At 32.2% G+C, this 12,061-nt stretch overlaps 2 protein-coding genes across 2 annotated transcripts in view; both read left to right on the top strand.

The window, feature by feature from the left end:
- The window catches only part of LOC136069057 (uncharacterized), a 5,145-nt gene extending 3,419 nt beyond the window's left edge, over positions 1 to 1,726 (top strand). The window contains exon 2 of the mRNA XM_065777129.1: positions 990 to 1,726. Within this exon, the coding sequence (XP_065633201.1) occupies positions 990 to 1,726 (737 nt within the window). The remainder of the gene's footprint in view (positions 1 to 989) is intronic.
- Positions 1,727 to 4,691: 2,965 nt separating this feature from the next.
- Positions 4,692 to 11,309, top strand: LOC111996088 (subtilisin-like protease SBT4.15). The gene is made up of 11 exons (XM_065777125.1): positions 4,692 to 4,809; positions 4,935 to 5,023; positions 5,774 to 5,871; positions 6,010 to 6,153; positions 6,266 to 6,371; positions 7,593 to 8,100; positions 8,293 to 8,393; positions 8,952 to 9,170; positions 9,592 to 9,703; positions 9,804 to 10,017; positions 10,620 to 11,309. Exons 1-11 carry the CDS (start codon positions 4,720 to 4,722, stop codon positions 11,150 to 11,152), a joined length of 2,214 nt encoding a protein of 737 aa, XP_065633197.1. The 5' UTR covers positions 4,692 to 4,719; the 3' UTR covers positions 11,153 to 11,309.
- The last annotated feature ends 752 nt before the right edge of the window (positions 11,310 to 12,061 follow it).

Raw genomic sequence — 12,061 nt, 5'->3', positions numbered from 1 at the left:
TGGATTCAGCTCAGAGATAAAAAATCTCAAAAAAGAGCTACCTGCTCTGATACCTATTGAACGGTTTTGGACCCCTTAAAACACAACCAGATTGGTTAGCCTAGATTAATTAGCCAAGTTGTTACTTAGTCAAATTATGCAATTCTAGGTTAAAGCAATCAAATAATCATATCAAAATAATAAAGCAGTGGAATAATAAAAGACACAATGATATGATCACCCAGGAAACCACACGGTAAAAACCTGGGGAGGTTTTGACCTAGCTATCCTCAAGGTAAACCTGAATCCACTATGCGAAAGAATCGAAGTTCATACAGAAGCACTACAAGCTCCCCGCTTGACTTCCTAATGCTACCCACCAGTAGAACTTACTGACACGACCATGTGCAAGCTCCGAATCCATGGACTTTTTCTTTCTTGAATTCTTCAATCAGCTACAAGCACTCATGCTTGATATTCTTTAAGCTTCAATGGTAGCAACCAAGTTGATCATCAAGATGTTGATACTATCTCTAACTTGAAAACCCTAAGCTTTGTGTAAAGGAAAGCTCCTCTAGATTTCAAAGAGATTTACATAAAACAGCAATGTATGAGCAACAATACAACTGGAGCAACTCTAAAAACATGGCTAGGGTTTTGCCTTATATACCTAGGGCAAAAACATAAAACCCTAAACGTTTAATGAGTTAGGGCTGAGTTGGAAATTATGCGAAAAACGCAATCTGGTCGACTTTCGATCGATCGAATCTATTCTTCGATCGATCGAGCCAGATTGAAATGCCCCAATGCATCTACAGTCTCTCGATTCCAACTTTACAATAATTAAACAACTTTGAGCACACTATAACAAGACTAAACATATCGTTTTGATCATGGTTTGCCAATATTACAAATTAGAGTTCTAAATACATAAATTCCTAAACCTTTAGAACCTAACAAAGCTCTTTTTCTTAAAGAGTGCCCATATGCTTATTATGTACACTGTATAGCTCATAAGTTGCAATTAGCTCTAGTTACAGCATCTAGAGAAGTAAAAGATGTTCATCAGTTCTTTGATCATTTGGTTAATATTATCAATATTGTTATTGGTTCTAGTAAGCGTAATGATGAATTGCAACATGCTCAAGCAGAACAAGTTGAAAATATGATTGCTTCTAATGAAATTGAGACTGGAAGAGGTGCAAACCAGATTGGTACTTTGCAACGAGCTGGAGATACTAGGTGGGGATCTCATTTTCAATCTATTTGTAGTTTGATTAACATGTTTGATGCTACTTGCAAAGTTATCAACACTATCTCTGAGAAAGGGGCTAACTATAAACAACGCGATGATGCCGAGGGAGCTTATCAGGTATTAACATCATTTGAATTTATTTTAATCTTGCATTTGATGAAAGAGATAATGGGAATTACTAATGTTCTTTGTCAAGCTTTGCAACAACGTTCTCAAGACCTTTTAAATGCCATGCATTTAGTTTCAACTACAAAATCACTTATTCAAAAGTTGAGAGATGATGGATGGGAGCCTTTACTTGCTAGTGTTATAGCACTTTGTGAGCAACATGAAATTGATATTCCTGATATGAATGCTTGTTACACTAAAGGTCGAGGTAGATATCATCGTCAAGATGAAGATTTAACAATGGAACATCATTTTAGAATTTGCATATTTACAGTTGCAATAGACTTTCAATTGGAAGAATTGAAAGTAGATTTTGTGAGCTAACAACGGAACTTGTCATTCTTAGTTCAGCTTTAAATCCAAGGATGCTTTTAGATTATTCAAAATTGTTTATATATGCAATTTAGTTAAGAAATATTATCCTTAAGATTTTATTGAACATGAACAAGAACTTTTGGAGTCTCAATTGCAACATTATGAGCTTAATGTGATAAAACATCCAAATTTTCAAAATATGAGTACAATTTCCAAGATATGTAGGAGATTAAAAATTTCAGGAAAGTCTAATATCTATTTTTTGATTGATAGACTTATTCGTCTTGTGTTGACTCTTCCAGTTTCTACAGCAACTATAGAATGAGCTTTCTCAGCTATGAAGTTGTTAAAAACAAGACTTCGCAATAGAATGGAGGATGAGTTTTTGGCAGATAATATGATAGTTTATATAGAGAAGGAAATTGCAGAGAATTTCACTATGGAGATGATAATGGATGAATTTTATTCCATGAAAAATCGTCGTCAAGCATGATTTGATCCAGTTGATGACCCAACCTGACTTGAATAATGTTGCATGGTTTTTAATGGGAGATTTATTGAGGCTTAGTCTATGGAGTGGAGGCTTGGGCAACAAAAATTTTTTGGCCCGTTTTGTAGCCCATTGTGAATCCTGTGCGCATGATATAAAAGCCTTTTTTTTTGTGATTAGGGTTTTGTCTTGTTGTTGTTTTTGAGAAAGAAAAACATTGTAGCCGCACATTGTAATTTTCTTTGATAATAGTGAAATTCCTGCAACTCTGTGGATGTAGGCAAATTGCCGAATCACGTAAATACTGTCTTGTGCGTGTGATTGTTTTTCTTTTGGCATTTTGTTTTCTCTATTTTTTTTTTTTGTTTCTCACAGGTTTGGAATTTCAGTTGAATTCCCAATATGTTCAAGTATATGATGATATATGAAAGTTGATAATTTTGTATCCAATAGACTTAAGAATTATATTTAGTATATCTATATTACAACCCGGCCCCCCATGTATTTATTCCTGGCTACGCCCCTGGCCATAATGTCTTGGATACTATGGAAGTGTTCCTTATGTTGACTTGATAATAATAAAGAAGCTATATGATTTTTTATCATGTAAACACATTTATTGACTAATCAGACGTTATCACTAGAGGTCTGTCATGTTCATTGTTGGACCATTTTTCCTCTTATGTACTTGTTATAACAAGCCCACTTTTATATTAACCAATTATAGAAGAAATGCATAATTTTTACTATGCAAATACATTTATTAATTTTCCAGACATCTACTGTTGGATGTTTCTCTTGTTCACCGATGGACTATTATTTAAGCACTTAATGTGGTGAGCCACCCTTTGTGTTAGCCTATCTTTACAGGAGGTATTTTTGGGGCCTTATTATAATCTTTGTTGGATGCAACTTGGACCTTGAGTAAAATGGGTCTTTCACACTTCACCGATAGCCTTTAGGCCATGTTCCAAGTCTAAAGTCGAGTCTCGGTCTTGACTTTCCAAATATAATGCAAGCAATGAAAAAAACACCCCTAACAGACTCAAACCCTAAATGTTTCACAGGCTTTCGGGCCTGATTTAAAATTTGCAGAAATCACAGTTCAATCGGTCGAACCTATCTCTCGATCGGTCAAACTTAGTAGTTTCTGAATTCTTCTTTCTACAGTTTGTATGTTCTTGAATCTTGACTTATATCAACTTGAGCAATATCTAAAACTATTCTAAGACATAAATATCTTATACTAGACATGTTATTGTACTCGGTTTGCCAACATACATAAAATTAGAACCTAAACATTTAATTCTAAATATTTTGAACGTAACAAATGTCCTAATGGCAATGTTTTAGAAATTTTTTAGGGAAAAAAATTGATTTTAATTACAATCTTTTATATTTCCTATATAAGTAATATCAAAACTTTCATAAAATAATGAATTAATAAATGTCCTAAGAGTAGAACATCTTAAGTGTGTGTATAAAAATGTTTGTAATGGATTATGCATAACAAAGTCTACCCTCATTAGTTTACTATCTTCTTTTGAACAACCTTACGTTCATGTATTGTTTCTCCGTAATATATTAAGGACAAAACTTAGGTATAGTACCTTAGGTACTATTCCTTAGGTTCCTATTTTAAAATTCAATCATGTGGCTATTTAACTAAAAAATACACTTACATTCCACGAGAAAAATCCACATTGCAAAATTTTAAAAGGGAAATATAAGGAACAGCACTTAAATACTGTACCTAAGTCTTGTTCATATATTAATATATGTTCACATTCAGAAGTCCAAATAATAATAATAATAATACTAATACATCGTATTTGTTATAAGAAATCACATTATAGACACATGATCTGCTAGGGTGTGATACAACTGTCTATGTACACGCCGATTAGATTCAGTTTAAATAAAGTTGTTAAAATTCTATTCCTCCAACAGCTAGCTTAGGAGTTAGTTAATTATTTTTAACACTGTTTAGGTATATAAATAACGTACTCTTACTTTGAACACTTAATTTTCCGGAATTATTTTAAGTCATCAGTATCTGTTTTAACAGGTGGACAAGCTAATAAAATAAAATAAAAAACGGTTTATAACTAATTATAATGAAGTTACACCTAAACACCTCCGCTTGCAATTCTAACTTTTCTATCAAACAAAAAAAAAAAAAAAAAAAAAAAAAAAAAAAAAAAAAAAAAAAAAAAAAAAAAAAGCGACACATTCATTGCATCTCGTTTTTTAAGTCTTAACGCAGGTTTCTAACAAATTTAGAAACGTGCATTAAATCTCTCAATCCGTATCTTTGAATAAATAGTCTATGCAAGAATCTCAACTATAAATTGGAAAACGTCAAAGATAAAATTTTGGCATGAAAATCTCCACCATATTAAGAAAAAACAAAACCAGAAAAACTAGGGATGTTTAAAGAAAAATCTGACTATAAATATGGGAACAAGAGAGAAAGCAAGAGCAGTATTGCATACAGTGGAGGACATAAAAAATGGTTCGAATTTGTATGCTTACCCTCTTCCTTCTGGCTATGCAGTTTCATTGGTCATATACTCATGGTTCTAGTGACACAGTCAGAAAGGTGAATGAATTTAATAATTTGTATGAGCTGTTATCAAGTATATTATATGAATTTTATAATTTCCATTCACTTCAAATAATGGAGTTCTTTCACTGATCAGAAATTTATTTTTCATTAACACATAGGCGTACATTGTGTATATGGGAGACGCACCACGTTCAAAATCCTCTGCTACTGATCTTCATCACAACTTGCTTTCTTCAGTTATTAGTGAGTAAGTGAGATGACAAAATATCTAAACATTGCATGCTTACATCTACTCATTTTATTGAAACAGTACCAGTTTTTCTTTTATTTCTTACATGGAATATATATATATATATTTTTTTTGGAGGTAATTTATACCTCGAATAGTTCATGTAGAAATTTGTAAATGAGATATTGAGAAAAGAGAAGGGAAAAGAGAGAAAACATTAGAGTTTATGTGATTTGGCATAATGGCAAACATCCATAGGACAAGAGCTCAAAAGACTATATTGTCTCATACACCTTTCATGATAGTAAATTACAATGGAATCTATATTTATAATAGAATTACATAGAAAAGTAAAAGATCATCTTAATTTGAATTGCATATTAAATATTAATTGTCTCAATCTCATGATTTTCTCTATCAATCAATTCCTTAATTTGTTGACCAATCCCAAAATTTTCTCTAGCAATCAATGTTGATTTGATCTTCACTTTCATGGAAAGTTAAATTATACATTCCAACAGTTCAACTTCATATGTAGCAAATTAAGTAGAGTATAATTCATACATGGGTCAAAGATTTGGTGGTAGGGGAGGGTTCCATAATGGTTAGGAACTTATCAATATATATATATATATATCATTGGGCTTTTCTATGCATATAAAATTAGTTTTTAGGGTATAAACCATATATGATATGACATCACAACTAGCATGCAACAATTTGTAGCATTTGGATAGACAATTTAACCATCGAATTGCTATTTTTCAGTGACCATATTGCCAAACAATCCCTTGTATATAGCTACACAAAGAGTTTTAATGCATTTGCAGCACACCTATTGCCACAAGAAGTTAAAAGACTACAAGGTGGGCACTAAAAGCTTCATGTTACACAACATTTCTTTATTTCTTTTGCTTTTGCTTTTTCTTTTTCCTTCTTTCTTTTCTTTCCCTCTTGTGGTGGTTGTCTTATGTAATTTTTATACATATATGCATTATTTACAGAGAACAAAAATGTGGTATCGGTGTTTCCTAGCAAAATGCGAAAACTTCATACCACAAGATCATGGGATTTCTTAGGAATGCCTCAATCATTGAAGAGAAATCATCAAACTGAAAGTAATATTATTGTAGGTGTATTAGATACAGGTACTAAACTAAGACTTCTCATAGATCTTTGACATTTTCCATGTCACTTGTCATCATGGAGGAATTTTAATCACTTTTCTAATCTTTCCTTTTTCCTCCCCTTATTTTTTAGGACTTTATATCGATGCTCCAAGTTTTGATGACAAAGGATTTGGACCTCCTCCTTCAAAATGGAAGGGTACATGCCAAGTAGGAGGCAGATTCACTGGCTGTAACAAGTAAACAATCTCAATCTCTCTCCTAGATTGTGACCAACCACAAAACATTATGTTTAGTAACACAATATTAGATCTATTAAATTTTTTTCACAAGAGTTAATATGGCAATCCACAATAAAAATTATGTTGAGTGAATCCAAATAAAAATGATATTATTCTAAAGACAAAATTTAGCTACAAAATTGCTTGTAACCTAAGGCTACAACCTTACTTAATATCTTTTCATTAGATATGAATTTTGACAAATCTACCGTTGGATTACTTCTTATTCATATGTCTCCCATGCTTGCAAAATTTCTAGAAAATTAAAGATCAATAGTTATGTCATCAATAAATTATTTAAATTGCAAGTTTTTATAGTTTAAAATTATGCATAAAATATAAGGTTAAAGATTATATAGTAAATAACATTCAATTGATACAAAAGTTGAAATGTGTATTAAGAGTGTAAAGAACATACAACTCAACGGTTAGATTTTCAAAATATGCAGCAATGTTTATTTTATTGAGTAAGGTTGTAACCTTATATTACAACCAAATTTATAACTAAACTTTGTTCTTATTCTATTCATAACATATCATATCAACCATTCTTTAAAAAAAAATGTTTTCTTCTTTAATATAATACTAGCTTGTAATACCATGCATATGCATAGATGCACTTAAATATATATAATAAGATGCATAACATAATTCCTATATATATATATATATAATTTAAATACTATTAATAGTCATTTTTATATTTTGTTAACTCTTTAAAAAAAAATTGTAAGGATATTGTTAGGTATAAAATGTAAATTGTCCAAGTTTTTTTTTTTTTTTTTAATTATTTGAAGTCCTTTTTTTTATGATTCATTAAAATTGTCCAAGTTTTTTTTTTTTTTTTTAATTATTTGAAGTCCTTTTTTTTATGATTCATTTATTCTAGACTCTTTGGTTTTTGTACTTAATAATAACTCATTTGGATGAATATTTATGATATGGTCCTATATTTGATTCTAAAATTAAGAAATAAAACACTTTAAGAATAAGAAATTTAGGACACATGGCTCAAAATTAGAACTCTAATTCAAAATTCTAATTTCAATTTCTCTCAGCTCCACCTATTATATATATATATATATAGATTACTCAAGAAGAAAATGAATTTTGGAATAATAGTTCTGTACATGCATTGATGTCTCATTTAATTTCCAAGTGATTCACCCTTTTATGCAGCAAGGTAATAGGTGCAAGATTCTACACCTACGGTGCCCCTACTCCCAACTCAAATCCATCCCCACTAGATGATGAAGGCCACGGCAGTCACACTTCGTCCACCATAGCAGGTGCCTCGATAGCAGGGGCGAGCTTATATGGTTTAGCCAAAGGCACAGCTCGAGGTGGGGTTCCATCAGCACGCATTGCAATGTATAAGGTGTGTTGGGCCGATGGTTGCAGTGATATAGACCTTTTGGCTGGGTTGGATGATTCGATTAGTGACAGAGTTGACTTGATATCAATATCTATTGGAGGGATTTCTGATAGCTATTTTGAGGATCCCATTTCAATCGGTGCCTTTCATGCAATGAAAAAGGGGATTTTGACAACATGTTCAGCAGGGAATGACGGCCCAAGTTTGTATACTGTGGAGAACACAGCTCCTTGGATATTGACTGTTGGTGCTTCTGGCATGGATAGGCAGTTTAGGACTCTGGTTAAAGTTGGAAATGGCATACAAACTAATGTAAGTCACTTCTTTCTAATATTTGATGAGTCTTTGAGTTTTATAATATTTAATAAAGATTCTAATATTTCTTCATTGATTTTTTTTTTTTTTTTTTGCTGTGATTCTTCATTGATTTGTGTGTGTTTTCTAAATATATCGCAATCTATATGGTTTTAACATATATACATTTACTGGTGCTTTATATATCAGGGATTTTCTATCAACACGTTTTCACCAAAAAGACGGTTATACCCTCTAACCAGTGCGGCAAAATCAGCCAATGCAACATTAACGCAGGGTCACTCTCCCTGGTATTTAGAAGGAACTTTATGGGGAAATTACATTTTTGTCACTTTAAATTATACTCTGATTACACTTTGTACCATAAATTTTTTGATTGTACGTTTTACACCATAAACTACAATCTTTGTTATACTTTGCACCATGAAGTAAAGTTTTCTATTAACTTGGATTAAAAAATATTTCACCATCTGAAAATACCAAATTGTACTTTTTAATTCTTTAAAAACAAGAAATAAATTACACTTCATCAACCTAAACTATATTAATCAGGAATATTCCTGATTACACTTTGCGCTCTAAACTTTGAATTTTCATCCACGTTAACAATAAACTTAATGTTAGAATATAAAGTGTAACAATGGTCATAGTTTAAAATTCAAAATGTACGCATTCAGAATTTTTAAAGTGCAAAGTGTAACATGGGGAAGGCAAGGATGTTAGAGTTGGATTAAATAAAAGGCAATTTACATTTCATGATTTATACTGTAATTGTGATCACCTCTATCCTAATATATATATTTAGACTGTTCATATAAGTAGCACTAATCAATTAAAGAATTGGGCAGGTTATGTGATGAAGGGAGTCTAGACGCGAATAAGGTCAAGGGAAAGATTGTCCTATGCAAAGAAGGACTAATTCAAGATTACGTTAAGCCATTAGGTGTGTCCGGGGCGATTGTATCTCTCGATCAGCAGCAAGATACGGGCTTTACATTTATCATCCCTGCTGCCTTTGTTGATACTAATTTTGGTGACAAAATTGATACATATGTCAACTCAACCAAGTAAGTATGGGGGACAAAATTTGTTATATAAAATGCCCCCCATTATGGGCTAACAGAGTTGTTATTAGCTTTCTTTTCTTTTTCTTCTTCTTGTTTAAGTTAATGTGAGACATCTTCTCAAAAAAAGAAAAAAAGAAAAAAGAAACGTTAATGTGAGTCATGTTAAATATGTTGTGATCAAATTATACCATAGCCTTATACTAACATAGATCTAGCCTAGTCTTGATTTCTATACATGCCTTATTGAGGGTTCACTATAACACGTAATTTTTCCTTTTAAAAAAACCACATAATTCTTAATAGCTTATATGTAATAGAGGCAGAGTTAAGGTTTTTTTTTTTTTTTTTTTTTTTTTTTTTTTTTTTTCCATTCTACATCTTTTTATTATCTTATTGATATTTTCATTGGTTAAAATTTCAGAAATCCTCATGCTGTCATATACAAGTCTAGAGCAGTACGCAATGCCGCTTCACCCTTTGTGGCTTCCTTTTCATCCCGAGGTCCAAACACACTCTCTTCCACCATAATTAAGGTAACCCTTGCAATGATTACCTTTCTAGGCATAAATTTGAGTACTTTCTTTTATAGCATGTATAGTAGAATGAGAGTTTTAAATAATGTTTGATTTGCAGCCGGATATTACAGCACCTGGAATAGATATTCTAGCTGCTTACTCTAAACTTGCATCAGTGACTGGGGATCTTCAAGACAACCGGTTTGATGTGTATAATATAATTTCTGGAACATCAATGGCTTGCCCTCATGTGACTGCTTCCGCTGCCTATATCAAAACATTCCACCCTAGATGGTCTCCTGCTGCAATCAAATCGGCCTTAATGACAACTGGTTAGTCCCCTTAGATTCTCCCATTTTAACTCATGATGTGTTAAAGATTAGTGCCACTTTACAAGAATCACCACTTGAATGTTGTCAACTAGAGGTTATTAGTGTTTAATTCAAATTCTCCAATGCCATCACATTGCTCATTGTTTACCCGCAATGTGGTTAATATGCCAGTTAGTTTGAATAAATATTACACTTGTTAACATGTATTCGGGGTCACATGACAATTTGATTCAAAAAATAAATTCTTAATTGTGAAATGGACTTTCTCCATGATTAATGGAGAGAATTATTTTCAAAAAACAAATGAATGGTATACATTTTATGATTGATGTTAGAGATATATACATTTTATTGCATTGCCCTTACAAACTAGTGTGTCACTATTGCCTCAAAGTAATTTAAATATTTTTTTGTTAGTAATTAAGTTGCACCAATCAAATTTATAGTCACCTTAGTTTGTAAACCTCTAATAATAAAATTTGCATTCCTTCTATATAAACACATTGATCACGATATCATCTCATGTTTCCCTAAAATAAGTTTTATATGAAAAATTAGGCTTTTTGAATGTTTTATAATTTTGCTTCTTGATTGATGATCAGCATCTGAATTGAAAATCAAGGATGTCGAAGCTGAGTTAGCCTATGGGGCCGGCCAAATTGACCCGGTTAGAGCACTGGATCCCGGTCTGATCTATGACTTGTCAAAGATCGACTATATCCGCTTCCTATGTAATGAGGGTTACGCCGGGACAACTCTACGATTGTTCACTGAAGGGAAAACAAATTGCTCAAGTATCCCTAACATTGGAGGACATGATGCTCTAAATTACCCATCCATGTACTTGCAGCTTACGAACCCTAACTCTAGTATATCAGCCATCTTTCATAGGACAGTTAAAAATGTTGGCTTGAAAAAAGCTATATACAAGGCAACTGTCAAGGCGCCAGCAAATCTCAAGGTCACTGTTGTTCCAAAAGAACTAGCTTTTAGTCACTTGAACGAGAAAAAATCTTTCAAAGTTGTGATAAAGGGGCCACCATTGAAAAATATTACCAATGTATCAGCATCACTAGAATGGAGTGACACTAAACACAGAGTTAGGAGCCCCATCTTCATTTTTCTGGCGAACTAGGTCCGATTTTTTAAGGTCTTATGTCTAATAATGTTTCAGTTTTTCATATTTTACCTTCTAGCCAAAAGATTGAAACAAGTGAAGTATTGCTTTTTACATGTAGAGCTTGGCAAGCTTTTTGTATAAATCAATAATGGGTGCAAGCATCGAATAAGTGGGGATCTCTCATTATTTTATTCAGTTTTTTTTTTTTTTTTTGAAGTTTAGTTGATTTCAAATTTACGCACAGCAATTTAGAGTTATTGATACTCAAGTATAAATACTCTAAAATCTAAATGCACATTTTGCTACTATTTAATAGTTTTTTTGGCTAAAATCCAAAAAATAGAGCTTTAAGTTTCAATTTTTGTCATTTTAATCCTCTAAGTTTAATTTTGTCATTTCAGTGTTCATAATTTTAAATTTTATCAATTCAATCCCCTGTTACTCTTCAGTTAAGTACTGCCGTTAACTAAACTAAAACGACGTCATTTTAGTATTTTTTTTAATTTCTTAATTTTACTAAAATACATTGATTACTGCCAAAAATAAATAAATAAATAAATAAATAAATCTAAGGGGAACTGCATCGTTCCCCTACCTCTAAAAATCAAAAACATCTCCAAAACCCTAGCGCCTAGCGGACTGTATGGGGGATGAAAGAAAGCAAAAGCAAACTGTCACGCATTCATCCAAAGCGGCAAAAAAAAAAAAAAAAAAAAAAAAAAAGAAGAAGAAGGAAATAAAGTGTTGGCTTGGGTCACGCACTGATGGAGCCCATACAAAGACAAAGGCAATCAATCGTGGTGTGAGCTATGAGCAAAATTGAGAATTTGACACTACTTTCCAGTCTTCGTTTTAGCAAAAATTGTCACACACACACTAGGACACGCAAGGACCTCCACACTCCACCCACCACAATGCAATGGA

The sequence above is a fragment of the Quercus suber genome, unplaced genomic scaffold (genome assembly GCF_002906115.3).
Source record: "Quercus suber isolate HL8 unplaced genomic scaffold, Cork oak 2.0 scaffold_149, whole genome shotgun sequence".
NCBI lineage: Eukaryota > Viridiplantae > Streptophyta > Magnoliopsida > Fagales > Fagaceae > Quercus > Quercus suber.
Note: the sequence above shows the minus strand (reverse complement) of the source record. Positions and strands in the feature narration are given on the sequence as shown.